The following is a 16,559-nucleotide window of genomic DNA, read 5'->3' as shown; positions in this document are numbered from 1 at the left end:
ATTTTTTAAGCATGCATATTATTGCTTCGGAAAACATTTAGCTTTGATTGTAATGTTGATTCTATCTAGTTTAGGCCCTTATTAACATTTAGCAATAAAGAGGTTTTGAAAAGATAAAGCAGTTGAGAGACTTTTGTAGCTGACTGTACGGATTTTGTGAATTAAAGAGATATTGGTCAGTGATTTTTTTCTCATAATATCATAAGACACGTGTTGTGATATATAGAAAAGTTTGAACTATAGTCATCTTTCCTTTACCTATAAACGAGGAAAATATCTCATTGTATACAGCGCATTGTCCACGCAGATGAAAAGGAAAACATGCAGGAAATTACCTACTACCGACGTTCATATCTGATATCTATTATGTTTGTGATAGACTAGTTTATACTCGTGCTTTCGTTCCCGTGAAACGATATCCTATAGTAAAATGTATCCCATATTGCAAGTAAGTTGCAGAGTAACTATCTGTGTACCGAATTTCGTCAAAATCCGTCTAGTAGTTTTTGCGCGAAATAGTAACAAACATACATGTATACAAGATTTTAAACTCTTACGACTTGTACACATAATATTATAATGCAACGGGTACTCGTCTTAAGCTACTGAAAAAAGGTATCGTAGCCATTAATTTTGATTTATAACATTATATACAAACATAGAAACACATAACTATATGCATGCACGCATGTATAATATTAGTAGGATTTAGTAACTTGTGCGATATGTGTAATTTCTTACTAAAGTCATTTTTGCAAGGTTCTCTGAAAGACCTACTTTATGACATCAGCAGCTGCCGCGAAAGTGTCCCTGTTTTTATGACTTGTGTGACCAAATTTATCATTGTGTTCTCACCATAATTAGCTCAAAATATGTTTGCTAATCCACTGCTAAAGGATTCCGACTATGTTTTTCGCCGGTTTTTGGATTAGGTGTATGAATTTTCAATTGAATATGTCTTTAATAACTAGAATCTAATTGTTCGAAAAAAAATTTGGTTCCATATTGGATAAGTACTAATATACTAACAGCACCGATAAGCTTATATGCTTATTGGTGCTGTTAGTACCTTTAAAAAGCAGAATACTACACGAACAGAAGCACGCGAATTTCAACCAAATTTTTAATCGAATAGACCCCAACTTTTTCAGTTATATTTCGCGTTTATATTCAGACACAGTTCCAGACACTCAAATTACTTGCAGCTTTTATAGCACCTATTGTGTTCCAAACCACGCATGAGTGATAGATAAGCACATTACCAGCCTAAATCATTAAGTGCACGTACACGCAATTTATCCGAACATGTTGTAAGGAGCCTGTAATTAATACCGCGCAGTACATTGTGTGGGACCCGTTAATTATGGTGTAGTACTGAAACTGTCACACGTAATCCTTTCAAGATATTGGAAGCGGTTAGGTTAAGCTTGATCGATTTGTTCTTGGTATTGCTGATGTTGTACAGTGTATTCTATTTAGTTAACTGTACATATACAGACATTATGTTACGCCTGTTATACCCGAAGGTGTACGTAGTTGTATTAGCACAGCACTTCACTCGACCCGGGAATGGAACTCAAAACTTCGAGATCAGCAGTCCTACACAACCAAACGCACCACAAAGGCACTGTGAAAGAGGATTGTCTATTTCTTTAAAACTTATATTACTACTATTATATTACTTACATTCTAAGCATTCTCAAGAAAACATGCGTCCTTTAAAATAATTTCGCAGTAATATAATGTTATAATCAGATTTTTATAAGAATTACTTGTATATTGTTCAGAAAAAATAGAAGACAATTTTATTAATTCGATTTACAGTAACTAATTCGTGAGTGGTAAATTGAAATAAAGCATCATAATCCATGTCCAAACTTTACTATAATAGTCATATTTATAGCACCTACAAAAGACTGTATCTAATAATAATCTGTCTTGGGTAAGGCAATTTTACCCTTACAGCCCTACAGATTATCTCAAATCCAAAGGTACAAGCCAACTAACAACATACCCGTTGAGTTGTATGTGACATCGTCGACATTTAATTAAAACGTATCTGGCGTTGTTTGCGACTGTTTTGCGCGAGAACTCGTGTTTTTGCGCCGCACCACCATCGCTACTTGCGAGCTTTAATTAAATTTGTTTTTACAACTTACTGCCCCGATTGGAAGTTGCTAATGTGGATTGGATTTATGGAAATTCTGTGACTAGTTTTGATATATTTATGTGCAATCTGCATGTGTTGCGGGTGCAAATATTTTATTACTTTTGAGGTGACTGTAAAAGGAAGATTTTTTTTAAATTGTTTGTCTGTTTTTGCTCCATGATTAAATATAAGTTCTTGCTACATAGACTCTAGAAACTCTAGGTTGATTAGAATCGTTTCTCTTTATTTGGGTTTTCAAGTTTCCGATACATATAATGACCAAAATCGAATGATAGAAATCAGTACAACAATATAAGCTAAAGTCAAGATTTCATCGAAAACCTATAATTCCTGCAGAATATTTAGTCTGACGGAAATTTATTATTATAGTATTGATTATAATAATATTATTATACATGTGCATAAAGGTACAATGTATCTATTGATATCCAGACCATTAGTTCAGAGGTTATCTTGCAGATAAGACTTTCCCAGAGGTTATCAGAACACAAGAATAGATTATACCGAGGAGAGTGAAGTGACGTAAAACAGGTTGACAACATAATGTAAACAATTACTTTGTACTCAAATTGTACCAAGCTGTTGTAGGCAGTAATATTATTATTGTAACTTACTTACTAATGAAGGATCAAATTAAGATTATTTCTGTAAATCTTAATTTGCATGAGGTATAAATCTATATTAGATAACCCATTCTACATCAGCAGTTCCAAAAACTGTTTAACTATTTTAAAGGTTTGCTTAAAGGAATTAAAGAGATCAAGCATTTATAAAGTTCATTGCAAACATTTCGGCACAGTTGCAATATCCATTGCGGACTCGACAAGTTTATTCAGGTAAAATCTAATTATAATCACCTAAAAATATAACTTACTCACTAACCGGAAAACGCGTTTAAAATTAAAAATTGTGTTTACATATTCAAATTAATTAATCAAAGAGACTTGATTTCATCCCTATATTTTTACCCCCTCCGTTTCCTCCACGTCTTTCCTCTCAATTCCGTCCACAAATTTATTAGATGCAATCATATAAATAACAGAACACAAACATGCCAAACGATTGCCATGTTCTTGCACAACTTCCTTATTCGCTCCAGATGAAATTGCATACATGAATATCTTATTTGATCATCTCCATTAACAACACGATCATCATAATAAACAAACATACTAATGCATTACTTGATAATTGCAAGATTTTCGCGGTTTTAAAGGATTTTAAGAAGACAAAGAAACGTTTTATTGTGTGCATTAAAAACTATTTTTGGTTAGGATTTTGGCTTTGCCATGTTTATTTTTACGATACTGAAGGATTATGGTCACGTTGATTACTGTGTGTAATTTGAATACGTAGATCGTTGCATAATAGTTTCCTTATCCTTTGAAAACTTTTCTTTTACGCTTTGGGATTACAAAAATAATCAACTTTTCTATAAACTTTCATGCTTACTTTTCAAATCATCAGGCATCTAATATTATACGTGATTTACGCAACATAAATTTTACTTTCTGTTACTTGATGTTTTGGCGTAGATTACTTTCGGTCATGGACGCAGTCTGACTGGCCGCCCTACACTTGAAATTTAGAGTCTAGGATTATTACTTCAGCGAACAATTTTATATAGAGCAAGCAAATAGATAATCTACGAGCATTTACATTACCCTAAACTCTTTATAACTGTCAAATAACATTAAATCTGCTAAAGTATTTAGTTACAAGATTAGCTAAATTATACTAACCTTGGGCAAAAATATTTACATTGTCGAAAATAGAATTTGTTAAATGATAACTAAATCTTGACACACTTTAACCAGATTTACAAATAGACCTAAATTGATGGTGAAACATTGACATCATTTTAACTTAAAAGGAATGACGTCCGTGTTGGCGATGGTCGTCTCAATTCGAATAAATGGATAATACTCGATTATTGATCAACTGGCTGGTCGTTGCAATTCGATCGTAACCTCGGGTACGGTCAACTAAGGTACCTTTGATTTTCAATCGCGTTTAAGACCCGTTGCATTGTAATATTATGTATACAACTCGCAAGAGTTTAAAATCGTTGATTTTTTTTCAGAAAATAAATAAATCTCAAGATGCCTTGTCCACCTTTTACGTAAACCGTAACCTCTCCCTCATCTAGAAGGAGATCCTTGACCAACACTTGAAAAGTTTATTCATATTAAATCACGTCTGTGCAGAAATTTTACTTTTATTTTGCGTCTACCGTACAACGAATTGAATTTGCGTATCAATGGAAGAATATTTCGATATTCTGGTTTAGCCAGAGCTCACGGTTACGCACGGTTGGGTTTTCAAATCGCGTTCAGAATGCTACTCGTATTTTCTATTCCACCCTCTACACCTCTACGCTTCCAGTAGGGGATGTTTCTGGGAAAAATGTAGCTATTCTCTTCATTCAAGGGTTAAAATTATCTTTATATTGAATTCTATATAAGGGTTTTCTAAGAAAAACGTTGCACGAGACAGGATGCTTTATTTTTAGATCGCATTGAGAAGTAATCTTGTATTGTCAGGACTTTTATCAATGTACAAAGTACAAATAGACAATATTGAACCTATCTTTGATCTTAAAACCGAACTATACCCTTACGCAGTCAAACCGGCGTGATAGCCATTTTAACCAATGCACTTTGATGCTATAACGGATTCATAAATATTTGAAAATCATCAATTTCTGTTTTAAAAGTATCAACAATATCATACCATAATTTTTATTGTTAATGAAACAAGAAAGAAAGTTTGCAGGGATAACATAACAAATGACGTTCCTCGATCTCTGAATTCTTCCACGGAAAAATTGTGTGATTTATATGCAAATGATTTAAAAACTGACAACGATTTAATTCACATAAGATAGTGTTGACAAGTAATAATGGAAGTAAAGCTAATCCTCGTATTATCTTAACAATGGAGTGATAAACGACTGTGGTGCGAGGCGATCGTAAATTCTATGTACTAGGTAAATACACGTATTGTAATGTTATGTCATGTTACGTGATACGTGGGATATGAACTTGAAATTTGTACGAGTCTTATTTTGATTACCGCGTGCGTAATTTGTGAACACGCATGATAAATTCAAGAAACCCAAAATAAGGCTTAGACCCAACATAATATGCATGCAGTGATTGAAAATTATTATATTACTAGCTTACATACCTACATACACAACATCACGTCTGTTACTCGAAGGTGTAGGCATAGGTGTATGAAAGACACCCACGTTTCACCATTTACAATGTTGGACTTGGACCTATGCCACATAGAGAAAGTTCTTTGTCATATATTGGGCACATTACCTAACTCCGGAGATTTATTCTAATTTAAATGAGAAAATACTACTTGGGCGACCCAGTAATCTAACCCGAGACCTCGTGATAAGTAGTCAGCGGTTATTTATATTTTATTAATACTCGTCTTAGAATACTGTTATCTAAAAATTGCGATTACGTTTCTAGAAATGTAAACAATAGGTTTAATTACTAAAAGTATGTTCACGGATATTAAAATAAAGCGGAAAATTTAAACAACAATGTATTTTATAACACGACTTCGTAATACATTGTATAATCATTTGTAAACAAAATGTAACAACAATAGGTATTTGTTTAGTACATACTTGGTTATGCCCTTACAAAGTTATAATAATATTATAATGTCATGGCCACTTTAAATCAAGCGTTCTTCCGTATATAGATCAAGATAAAAAATTTGAATGTTCATTAGCTCAGGTAACAAACAAGACCTAACGAATATGTCAAATCTAGTTTTTGACAATCTAGTTACTAACTCAATAACACAGACTTGTTCTCAGGAAAAGAGGTCGTGTAGTTTGGATCTTATTAAGTAGACTTCTGCTATCAATAGAGACAAGTATAGTTCTACAACATAAAAGAAAGCCGTGTATGAAAGATTCATGGCTGGCGGAGGCTTAGCTTCTCAAGTTGGTTAACTATGGCTGCTTTATTTTGCACTTACTCAGAGTTATCAATTATTGTCTAGATAAATCGTGAAAGCCATGACCCTCTACTAAGTTGACTATAACCACTATCAAAATGAACACATAATTCAAATCTTCCTATCTTTTGTTTCAGAATCTCCGCGTGACTACAATCATAGGTTCCTTCGGCACATGCGCGGGCGCATGGCTGAAGGTGTTCTCAGTGCCTCAGGACATGTTCTGGCTGGGCTTCGCCGGTCAGACCGTGGTGGCCATGTCCCAGGTGTTCATCCTCAACGTGCCTCCGAGACTGGCGGCCGTCTGGTTCGGAGCTGACCAAGTGTCTTCTGCTTGCAGTGTCGGTGTGTTTGGCAACCAGGTAAGTGGAGATTTGAGCTTTTGGCAATAGTAATATTTAGGTTAAGCAAGTATTTTTAGGATAATAGAAAAGTTTTAGTTATATAATAATAATAATACAGTGTACTTATAGATAATAACATAACTATGAATTAGAAACTAACGATATATTCTACTGTTAGCAATTCATACTCAAACATACACGCCTATTAACAATATCACGCCTGTAATCCCCGAAGGTTAGGCAGAGGTGTATGGAATACACCCACGTTTTGCCGGTTAACAATGTTATGTTACTTCCGTGTAATAGGGAGCGAGCAGGAAATTCAATGCCTCTAAAATAATATATTATAGTGAATTATGTTTTTAATTAAGTTACACAAATTAATAACTTTTTATTTAACTACGGAAAATTAGTTAAATTTGTCTTGTAACAACATCCAGTAAATTTTCTCCGTATCCTTAAATAGAATTATCCGAAGAATGCTTTTATTCCATTAAGTAAGGAGTAAGATTAATCACAATTTATCGCAACTTTCCTTCAACTTGCGAACGAGTTACAATTCCCAAAGTTTCCTTGTAATCGGATTGTTGTCATTCCAAGCTGTTATCTGATTTATTCTTACGTTTGACACTAATTAAAGGTAACACAATAAATTGCTTGTTTATTTTGTTTATCTTACGAAAACTGTGCATTTTCTGAGACAATTTTCCCGGAGAAAAATAAATTGAATATAAGTCCTGATAATCCGAGGATATTGAATAAGCCTCTTTAGATTTTATGTTTTTGTTCCAAATTTCTTTTATTTATTCTTAATAGACAAAAATGGGTTTTGTGATTTCCTTTTCTTTTTCAAGAAAATTGAAATAAGGGTAAATTGGAATTGAAAAAAAATCCATGAAAGAGCTAATGAAAAATGATTTGTAGTTCCTCTTTTACTATAATTTTTTTTCTCCTTTGAATAGAATAATATTGGCATTCTTAATTTATTGCCTGTGTTTTTAGTAAGTACGGTTGTGGAATGACACATCCTTAGATGGGTTTGTTTATAATCGTCATAATAATTATAGTTATTAGTTATACCCACGAAGTCATCGTGGGAAAACCTGTGATTAGTTCATGATATGATCACAGGAAAATAAGGTATTTCGATTTTAAGTAAATAATCATTTTTTTCTTTCTTTTTCGTTTTACTTTCTAATACGATTTGTAAATTGTATATATTTTTGTTGACTTGTAGCATATTTTAAATCATTTTGTTGATAATATCGATCGCAAACGTTATTTTAATTATTATAAATTCTTACTATAGGTATAGTATAGTATAGTATTATATACTACAAATTTAACAGTGGAAATCGCTGGAATTCTTGTCAAAAATATGCCCAATATGAGAAGTCTCTTTACAGAATACGATCTCTACAAAACATTTATCTTCATCACATTATTTTTGACATTTTAATATCGAACCCTTTTGTACAAACAATCACTAAACTTCCAAAAATATCATCAGATACCATCAGATAGTTGTGAACAAGTACAGGCTATTTTGGGAAGGATCCAATCTCGTTTAAATAATGGATTAACGGCTCCAAAATTAGACCATTCGGACAAACTGTTGTATGATAGACGATGACAATGACGTGGCTAGTTTGAATATAATTTTAACTTTACATACGTTTATTAGGTTGAAAATGTTTATGTCATGTGTGTGTTATACCATATATCTATAAAAATAAATAAATAACATTGGACAACTCGCACACGGTCATTTGATTCCAAACTAAAAAAAAACTTGTAATGACATAATCAAATAAGTGATAAACATACTTATGTACTTTGTAATACATACGTACGTATATAGATAAATTGACAACCAGGCTCAGAACATACTCGTATACTTGTGTCCATGGCACAAATATATTGTCCTGGGTGAAGTTCGATTCCGCAAGGCACTGGAAAACAGTTTTTGCGACAACGATCACTTTAACCACTGCACCAAACGTGACGTTATTATTTTTAAAGTTTTAAAGAACGACTTCTAGTCCTAAGAATATAACTTTAAATGACTGTTATCGAAGTTCCGCAAACGCGTAACGATATTTTAAAGTTGAGAGTCTGCAATATCCTGATAAATGGCTTTAACTTTCAACGATTTGTTAAGATCTTGAGATCACAGAACGATCACGATTAACGAGCACTTGTTTGTTACTATTGTCAATATTACATTGCTCTCATTTGATTTATATCGTTATTAGTAGAATATAAGGTATCAGTTGTAGTATTTGTGTTTCGATAGAATTTTGAACAATTATACTTAAGCTAAGATCCCGCTAATACAACGACCTTCACCGAACTGGTTATTGGATAAAATATATATTTTTTTAAATAAAATATGTCAATAAATAAAATATTGCGAATTGAATGTATCGTCTAAAAAATCAGTCCAGAATATGATTATTTATCTTCTTTTTTTATTACCTGGCTTGGTTAAAGAATACATTATATATCTTTCAGTCATTAACCGTGGAGGTCGGAGTATAGCGGGATCCTATGTTTCCTGGATACTTTGCAAGACAACTTTTATATCACGGAAAGTAACAAGTTTTACAAAAATCTTGATATTCTTAGCCCTCTCCACTCTGGAATATTGTATCTTCCGTCAAGAATTTGAAACAATATCCAATACAAGGTTCGGAAGAGGCACTCAGGCCGAGTTAATGGGTCCTGTTAGCTCTCTAATCGAACGATAATGGAATTTTTAATAGAGTGGCTCGCGGACACAAGGGCCGTGTTGCGACCCTTTGTTGTTCCGATGCAAGTACACACTGGGTTATAGGGTTATAGGTTTAAAAGGGTTTTGATGCCACTTGTTGGGTTGAAGATGCTTTCAAATTTGCGTATAAAGTTGAGAGATTCTTTGTGTTATATATTTTGGAAACTCTTGCTAAGATAGTCATGTTCTTAGATGGATTTTTATGAATAGAACTTCGAGGTGCATCAAAATAAGTAATGTTTTAAAAGCTGCAGTCGTTCGATGGTGGAAAAATATTTTATATTTAAGTCTCAGAATATTGAGAGTTAATTTTTGTAACAGGAACTTGTTTGAATTAAATACTGTTACACAAAAATACCGAATGCTGTGCACGATTTTGATGCTGGGATTTCCCCGAGAAACTGGTATGCAGTGACGTAATACTGATGTATGATCTTGATAGAATTGTTTAAGACTACACGTAATTTACTATTGTCTGGTTTTTTGATCTAGTAGATACTTATATACTACTACTTACTACACTTTATTTTATACGTGCTTGCTTTGCCTAGGCAGGTGTTAACATTGAACTAAATAGAACATAGCGACAGGCAAATTGTAATGCAAATGTTATAGTTGATAGTATTTAAGTACATAGACAAATCTGCATAATGTAATAAGTAGTACAATAAAATAACACATTTAATTACACGAAATAACATTGGTAACACAACATATATTAAACAGTAAGCACACGTTACTGAATCTAATAAAGTAGAAGGAAACACCAATAAAAATCATCGCGCAAGGCCCTCAGGACAAGACCTTGACTGACCCAAAAAAGTTATTCAATTATGAACCTTAATACATTATAATAAGTGCTAACAGCTAATGAAGTTGATAGGCAATTTCTTCTAGCCTGTCTCGGTTGATAAGAGCGCAAAATATTTTACAAGCGAGGACCCTAGTGAAATTTTATTACCGAGACGTATTTAAGAAGCATCCAATGATTTATGGCGCCGATAAAAATGGTGACGTTACATCAGAAATACTTGGGTTTTATGATTTTGGTTTCTATCATTTGAAATTATTTTTCTGATTTTGTATTCCAGATAGTCTTGCTTGTCAAAGCAATCAAGCTATAACTCTATAATGCATAGGTACTGGTTCTGCAATGACTTTATTAGCAATTAAAATTTTAATGACTTCGATAACTCTATAAAGTAGGCAGAAATGTCAAGTTCAAACTAGGTTTTACAGCATTAATTTTATAACTGAACGTTTGGCGCAGTAGTTAGAGTGGTCACCTCGCCGCAATAATCGTAGCGCCGCGTGTGGCGGGTTCGAATCCCACCGGGACCAATATTTGTGTGATGAGCACGAGTATTTGTTCTGAGCCTGGTTGTGAATGTATCTATTTAAATCTGTATGTATTTACAAGTATATAAGTATATGTTTATCAGTCATCTGGTTACCATAGTACAAGTCTGTTTAGTCTGGAATCAGATGACCGTGTGTGAGTTATCACAAAATATATTTATTTTGTTTATTGATTATTAAGGTCGTGGTATTTAAAGATGATTTCAAGTTAAAATCAGAATCAAATTTGAAGCTAAGGGTTCAAGTATGCCTATTGAAGCACAAAAGAACGTCTTAGTTCGTACAAATTATTCTACTAGTAAGGTTTTGCTTACCCCATGACAACTATGTGAAATTTATGCCTTATACTTGGGTCCCACATCACAAAGAATGTAACATCTGGCTTTATGGTTCGAGGTCAGTAACCGATCGCTCTTTACAGTTTTTCCTTATTGGATCCTTGGCTTACACGCTGTTGGCACTGATGTTACAAAGTAAACCGCGCTTTGAGAACAATTCAATATTGGTTTTGTGCAGTTGAGTCGACTGCTCAAAGGATGAGAAACCGCACTTGTGATCTTTTCTGTGTGCTATCACAACTTCTACAACTACAAAAATACAGTGTAAGGAGCTAACTGGCTCTTACATAAACATTATTATTATTTTACGTTCGCTTTCGAAAAGTCTCTACTTGGCCGTGTAGACTTGTAGCCTCAGCTGTGCCTTGTTCCGAGATAAATGCTTCTAATATCTATTTTCCTCTCGCCACTGGTTTGAGCGATAAGGACACGAGGACAAAAATGACTTATTTTTATAATCGTTGAACTGATTGGAATAATGTTACAATCTCGACAATTTCGGCTGTTAGTTTAAGAACTACACGGCTGCACAATCCATTTTTACAGGTTTATGTCATAAGTCATCTATTAATTTTCGACTCCCTAGCTTATAATTCTAAAAATAATAATAAAAAACATTTTAAATACAAAACTAGGATCATCAATTTTGGTACTGTTTTCTTGATTATTATATTTTTTTTTTGTAAATGACATCGCAACGTAACGAAAATTATTGAAAAAAGAAGTAGAAATATACGGTCGCAGGTTTAAATCATCAGTAGTGAGACCTTCAGTCGCACAGCCGACTGTCAATCGTCAGTATTATTCTAACCTTTAGTGCAGAGCTATCTAAATAACTGATAACTCACGTAAAAAAAAAGGTTGACAAAATGCAGTCGAATCGGAATCTTTTCCCTTTTTTGGAGTCGGTTAAAAAGAAGTAGAAATATCCTTTAGCAGGTCTAAATCATCAGTAATGTCTCAATTCGACTCTCAATCGTCAGTATTATTCTAACCTTCAGTGCAGTGATATAAATAATTGTCTAATAGCATTCGCGTGACACGGGAAAGCATTGCATTGTAATCAATTTGTACGGAAGCCTTAGTAGTTGGAATAGTACCTACTTATCAGGGTTAATCTTAAGTTGTGTAACACCCAGTGATCTATTGCGTCCTACGCTTCCTAGAATCTTTTTCCTCGGCTAGAAATAAATCAGTCTCATCGACGCAGTTACGTTAATAGTTGAGTTTCTGTAATTCTTTCATATTTCGATTAATATTTTAGTATGACTTAAACCCTACCTTTTTAGAAAGTACTTCAAAGAAAAAGTATTTTGAAACAGAGAAATTGTATTTGTAGTTGTTACCTACTTCATTAAAAAAATCAATCGTCAAACCAATAACGCTGGCTTGGTAGTCTTGGTAGTAACTAGGTTTTCTGGAAGCACTAATACACTTTGATTTTGATTTAGATTTTTTAGAAACTGTATGAATCAAAAAAATAATAACGTTGTGGTAGGTATATATCGTAGCCTGAATGCTGATTACGAAGTCTCGGACTCGATTACCGACGCGAACAAAGTGCAATTAAAGTTTTCATGTTTTGGGATTTTTCAATACTAGCCTGAAATTTTGTTTCCATACTTAATATATAGCAATATTATTAGACCCCATTTTATAGAACTAACAAAATCTGCTATAAAAAGTGAATGACTATCCTACACATTTACATACAGCTTCGCATATAAAACAAATAAACGAAGAACCAGCATAAATGCAGCTTCCTACAGCTTCCCAACACGGTTACTCTCAGGGTCCAATTGTTTTACAAAGCACTACGTGTTTAGAGCAGCTCGTGTGATTGCGGCACTCGGAAGCGATCATCCAATTGTCACTGGCCCCCAGACGCTTATCATTCGTCAAATTGATACTAACATCTGCAATTGTATGCATGGTTATGTAACGTTTTGTACCATGGAAAATTCTTCTATGTTTGTTTGTTTGCTACAAATAACGAGCAATTTGTACGGCATTTAGCTGGCATCTCAATTTAGTTTGATTGTCTTTAAATTGCAGTTAAACCATCCTATTTTCTGTGGACAATAACATTACATTTTTCTTATGAGCTAGACTGAACCGTGTTAGCCGATTACTGCTTGTGAAAGTGTCTAAATTTAGAAATCAAATCCTGTTTACCTGATGCATAAAACATATGGAAGGACTTAGGCTTTCCTTGGTACTCTATAATTGCTTTGGACTATTTTACATTGTTTTCAGATTAGCACTGTTCAGAAAATCGTGTGTAACCTATGTTAATTACAACTAATGTTGCAGTAGTTGTTCTTATTCTGTTTTGACCATAAAAAGCTTGAATATTTATGATGACGTCCTGGCCAATTTCGAACCAGCCAACTATGCAGGACTTTATTTATAGTGACCAAGTGTGTGCAAAATACATACACTCTCTATTCCTTTACTCTCATAATCTGGTTATGGCTTATTACATAAAAGTATTAGAAATCAAAACCTTATTATTATTGCGATAAAGTGAGTCTAAATCGCTAAAATCCTATCGCAAATGCAACTGGTGAGTATTCGCACGCAGTTTATTTGAAGCTCACTCGCTCTGACTTAGTTAACACCGCTCTGTCGGCCTCGCCCACGTCTCTTTAATGCTGTTATTTATTACCCAATGCGATCCACTGGTATTTACGGTTCCGTACGTGCATGTATATAGAGATTCCACGAACTAGGATCAGAGGACTTAGGGTTAGTTTTTATTAGGATTCACATTGATAATGGATTTAAATTTACATTTGAAATTGAATGGGTAGGTGAGCCCTTTTAGTATGTTTTGCGAAATTGCTGAAAGGTTTATGTTTAGGTAGTTATTTTCGGGTTTCAACAAAAGAGTTAAAAAGTTACCGCTTAAAGTGTATTTTCGATTAATAGGAAATAGCACAAAGTCGGTTAGTGATCCACTATCCAGCTTTCAAAGATTTTTTTTAGAGTCCAGTATTTTATTAACTTTTTCTTCTTATCGTGTTTATTTACAATTTAATGGGACAAACGCTAAGTAATAAACCTACTGTAGCGTCCAAATCTTTAGATAAAACAGTTACAAACTTTTATTTTCCACTAAAGTACAGAAGAATTAAAATGATCATGAACAGATATAAAGCATGAGTTCAGGTATAAAAATTATGTCTACGGCAACGTTAATTCTATCCTTCATATAGCAAAAAAAGCTTTTTGAATTTATCAGCTTTGATAAACCAAGCGCCTCTGACTGTAGCAAATTGTATTTGCACCGTAATACAATTTGTTCCGTCGTGTGTAAAAACATTTTCGTCGTGATTCGAATGCATAAACCAATATTGTGTGAACACGTTTCGTTTACCGGTTCCAAGACTACGGCAGGGTTAGCGTAACTCGATCCTTTTCAAACAGAAAATGTATGCAACTTTCAATTCCGTAGAGCACCTATGTTTATTTTAGTTAGAATATCTTGCAGTGTAATTTAAAAGAGAGAGTGTGTTCCTAACACTAACTATCTTGTTGACATAAGTCCTCGTTTGTAATGATTAATCTTTGAAGTAGATTTTATTTTCACAATTGTATTTTATAATATAATCATCCGGAAATTGGTAACCGGCAAGAAACTTGGAAAATATGAGATAAGCACGATAATGAACGGAATATGATAAACCTGCATTTAATTAAAGTATAAAATATCAATGTTGCATTTTGTACCATAAGAAAAAGAGGGGTAAGTATAATATTTTCTTGGGCTTAGCTCTACATTACAAATAAAATGAAAGCAGCTGTTTTCGTTTTATATTGCTGTTGATAAGTATTAATTTACTGCAGGTATTCTGTTAAAAGGCCTATAACCTACTTAGTATTTACCTGAACATATTAAGGTTTCAAGCAAAATACATGCTTGTCTTGTCAAAGTACTTACATCGTCAGTACTTAGTCGCAGTTATGTCACGAGGTATTTGCGCTCGTTCCTCACGGGTTTCAGGCGAAATTCACGGTGTACGAGAACGACACTACCTTAACAGTCGTAGTTGAAATATTTCACGTGCTTCAGCGATGTTTAGATTCTTGTGCAGAAGGTATTTTGATGGGTAGGCCAGTGTAGTTTTGAACACATTGTATGTTTCTGCAGGGGGTAAAACTTGTCGTCACTTAAAAAGGAACAGTGACTGTTTTAATACCCTCGTGAAATCTGAATTTTGGGTGTCTTACTATTTCAGCACCTACGATTTCAGTGCCTTAAGTTATAGAGAATTAAGGACCTCCAAACCATAGATGCTGAAAGAAGAGTACTTACTTCGAATTTAGATGTAGCATTTGTGACATCATAAAATATAATTTATGATTTTCTATTATCATATCAAATTGCCCCCTAAGTAATTCTCCCAAAGCTGTTACAAAACTAGCATTTCGCTTTATTTTGTTAGTATAAATTAAACCAAAATAAGCTTAGAAATAACAACATAAAACATTCTGCTCAGAATGAATAGCTTAGTACAAACTATTACTCTTTAAATACCCGTATCATACACTCGCCAGCCATCATAATGTAATACTGTATTACCTAGATCCGTTTATTACGTAGTTTCAACTTTATTGCTAACATAATAGAGTACTATATCCTTTATCTAGTTCTATTTTAAACTAGCCTTTGCTCATGACTTCGTCTGCGTGAAAAGATTTACCTTGGTAAAGAGTAGGTATGCTATGTGCTAGGATATCAACTATATTAGGTATTTTTTTTTTTAATCTTGCCAGTACCTACTTTTCTCGTAAGGGCATGCAAAGTCCTCAACCTTCACTTTGCTAGTGTGGTGGACTTAAGACCTAACCCCTCCCTCGCTCGGGAGGAGACTTATGCCCAGCAGTGATGGGTTTAGAAATAAAAAGTTTTTCGTGAAAGAGCATGAAGCATACATACATCCATCTCTACAAACTTTCGCATTATAATATCAGGATTCAGACATTTGTATAAAAAATGTAACATTCGTCCAGTACCCTAAAAAGCTTGCTGACGTTATTCTCGTTTGAAATTCGTTGAAAAAGTGGACAACAGGACATATTTCATTTGGAATAAAAAGTAATGTCCCCGACAGTTGTTAGTGAGCACGTGCACCGGCGACAATTGTAATTGAGGCTACATTTTATCGGACGCGGGGGATCCGGCCGGAGTTTATTTCACGATGTAAATGTTTTGCATTTTTTACACGGAACGAAGGTACTGCTATTATAGAAGGTTTTGTTTTGCCAATGGCTGTAAATGTTTGGTAGTCGTGTTTTTTTGTCTTTATGAGGATGAGGGTGTCCTTTTATTACTTTTTGCTGTTGACTTTAAATGTCGTAACACTTGTGTAATTGTAAAATAAGACTAAAATAGACTGAAGTTATATTTTTCTTGATTTTGTAAGTGTTTTGAAGATTAATGAAAAGAACTTGATTTAATTGGGAAACGAGAATGAAAAAGTCGAGCCGCAATCAGTATGTAAAAGAAAAAGTTTTACACAAAAGTGTTCTTTTTCAAATTCAGTCCCTTGTATATTCAGAAAGTCATTAATCGATCAAAATTG

The 16,559-nt window shown here is 33.8% G+C and overlaps 1 protein-coding gene across 2 annotated transcripts in view; it reads left to right on the top strand.

The window, feature by feature from the left end:
• HisT (Histamine transporter) overlaps nt 1–16,559 on the top strand; it is an 83,121-nt gene that overhangs the window by 50,792 nt on the left and 15,770 nt on the right. For both annotated transcript variants that reach the window (XM_076135701.1, XM_076135710.1), the window contains exon 2: nt 6,295–6,519. In XM_076135701.1, the coding sequence (XP_075991816.1) occupies nt 6,295–6,519 (225 nt within the window). The remainder of the gene's footprint in view (nt 1–6,294; nt 6,520–16,559) is intronic.

Source organism: Anticarsia gemmatalis, chromosome 1 (genome assembly GCF_050436995.1).
Source record: "Anticarsia gemmatalis isolate Benzon Research Colony breed Stoneville strain chromosome 1, ilAntGemm2 primary, whole genome shotgun sequence".
In the NCBI taxonomy this organism is placed as follows: domain Eukaryota; kingdom Metazoa; phylum Arthropoda; class Insecta; order Lepidoptera; family Erebidae; genus Anticarsia; species Anticarsia gemmatalis.
The sequence above is the reverse complement of the archived record's forward strand: the minus strand, read 5'-3'. Positions and strand labels throughout refer to the sequence as shown.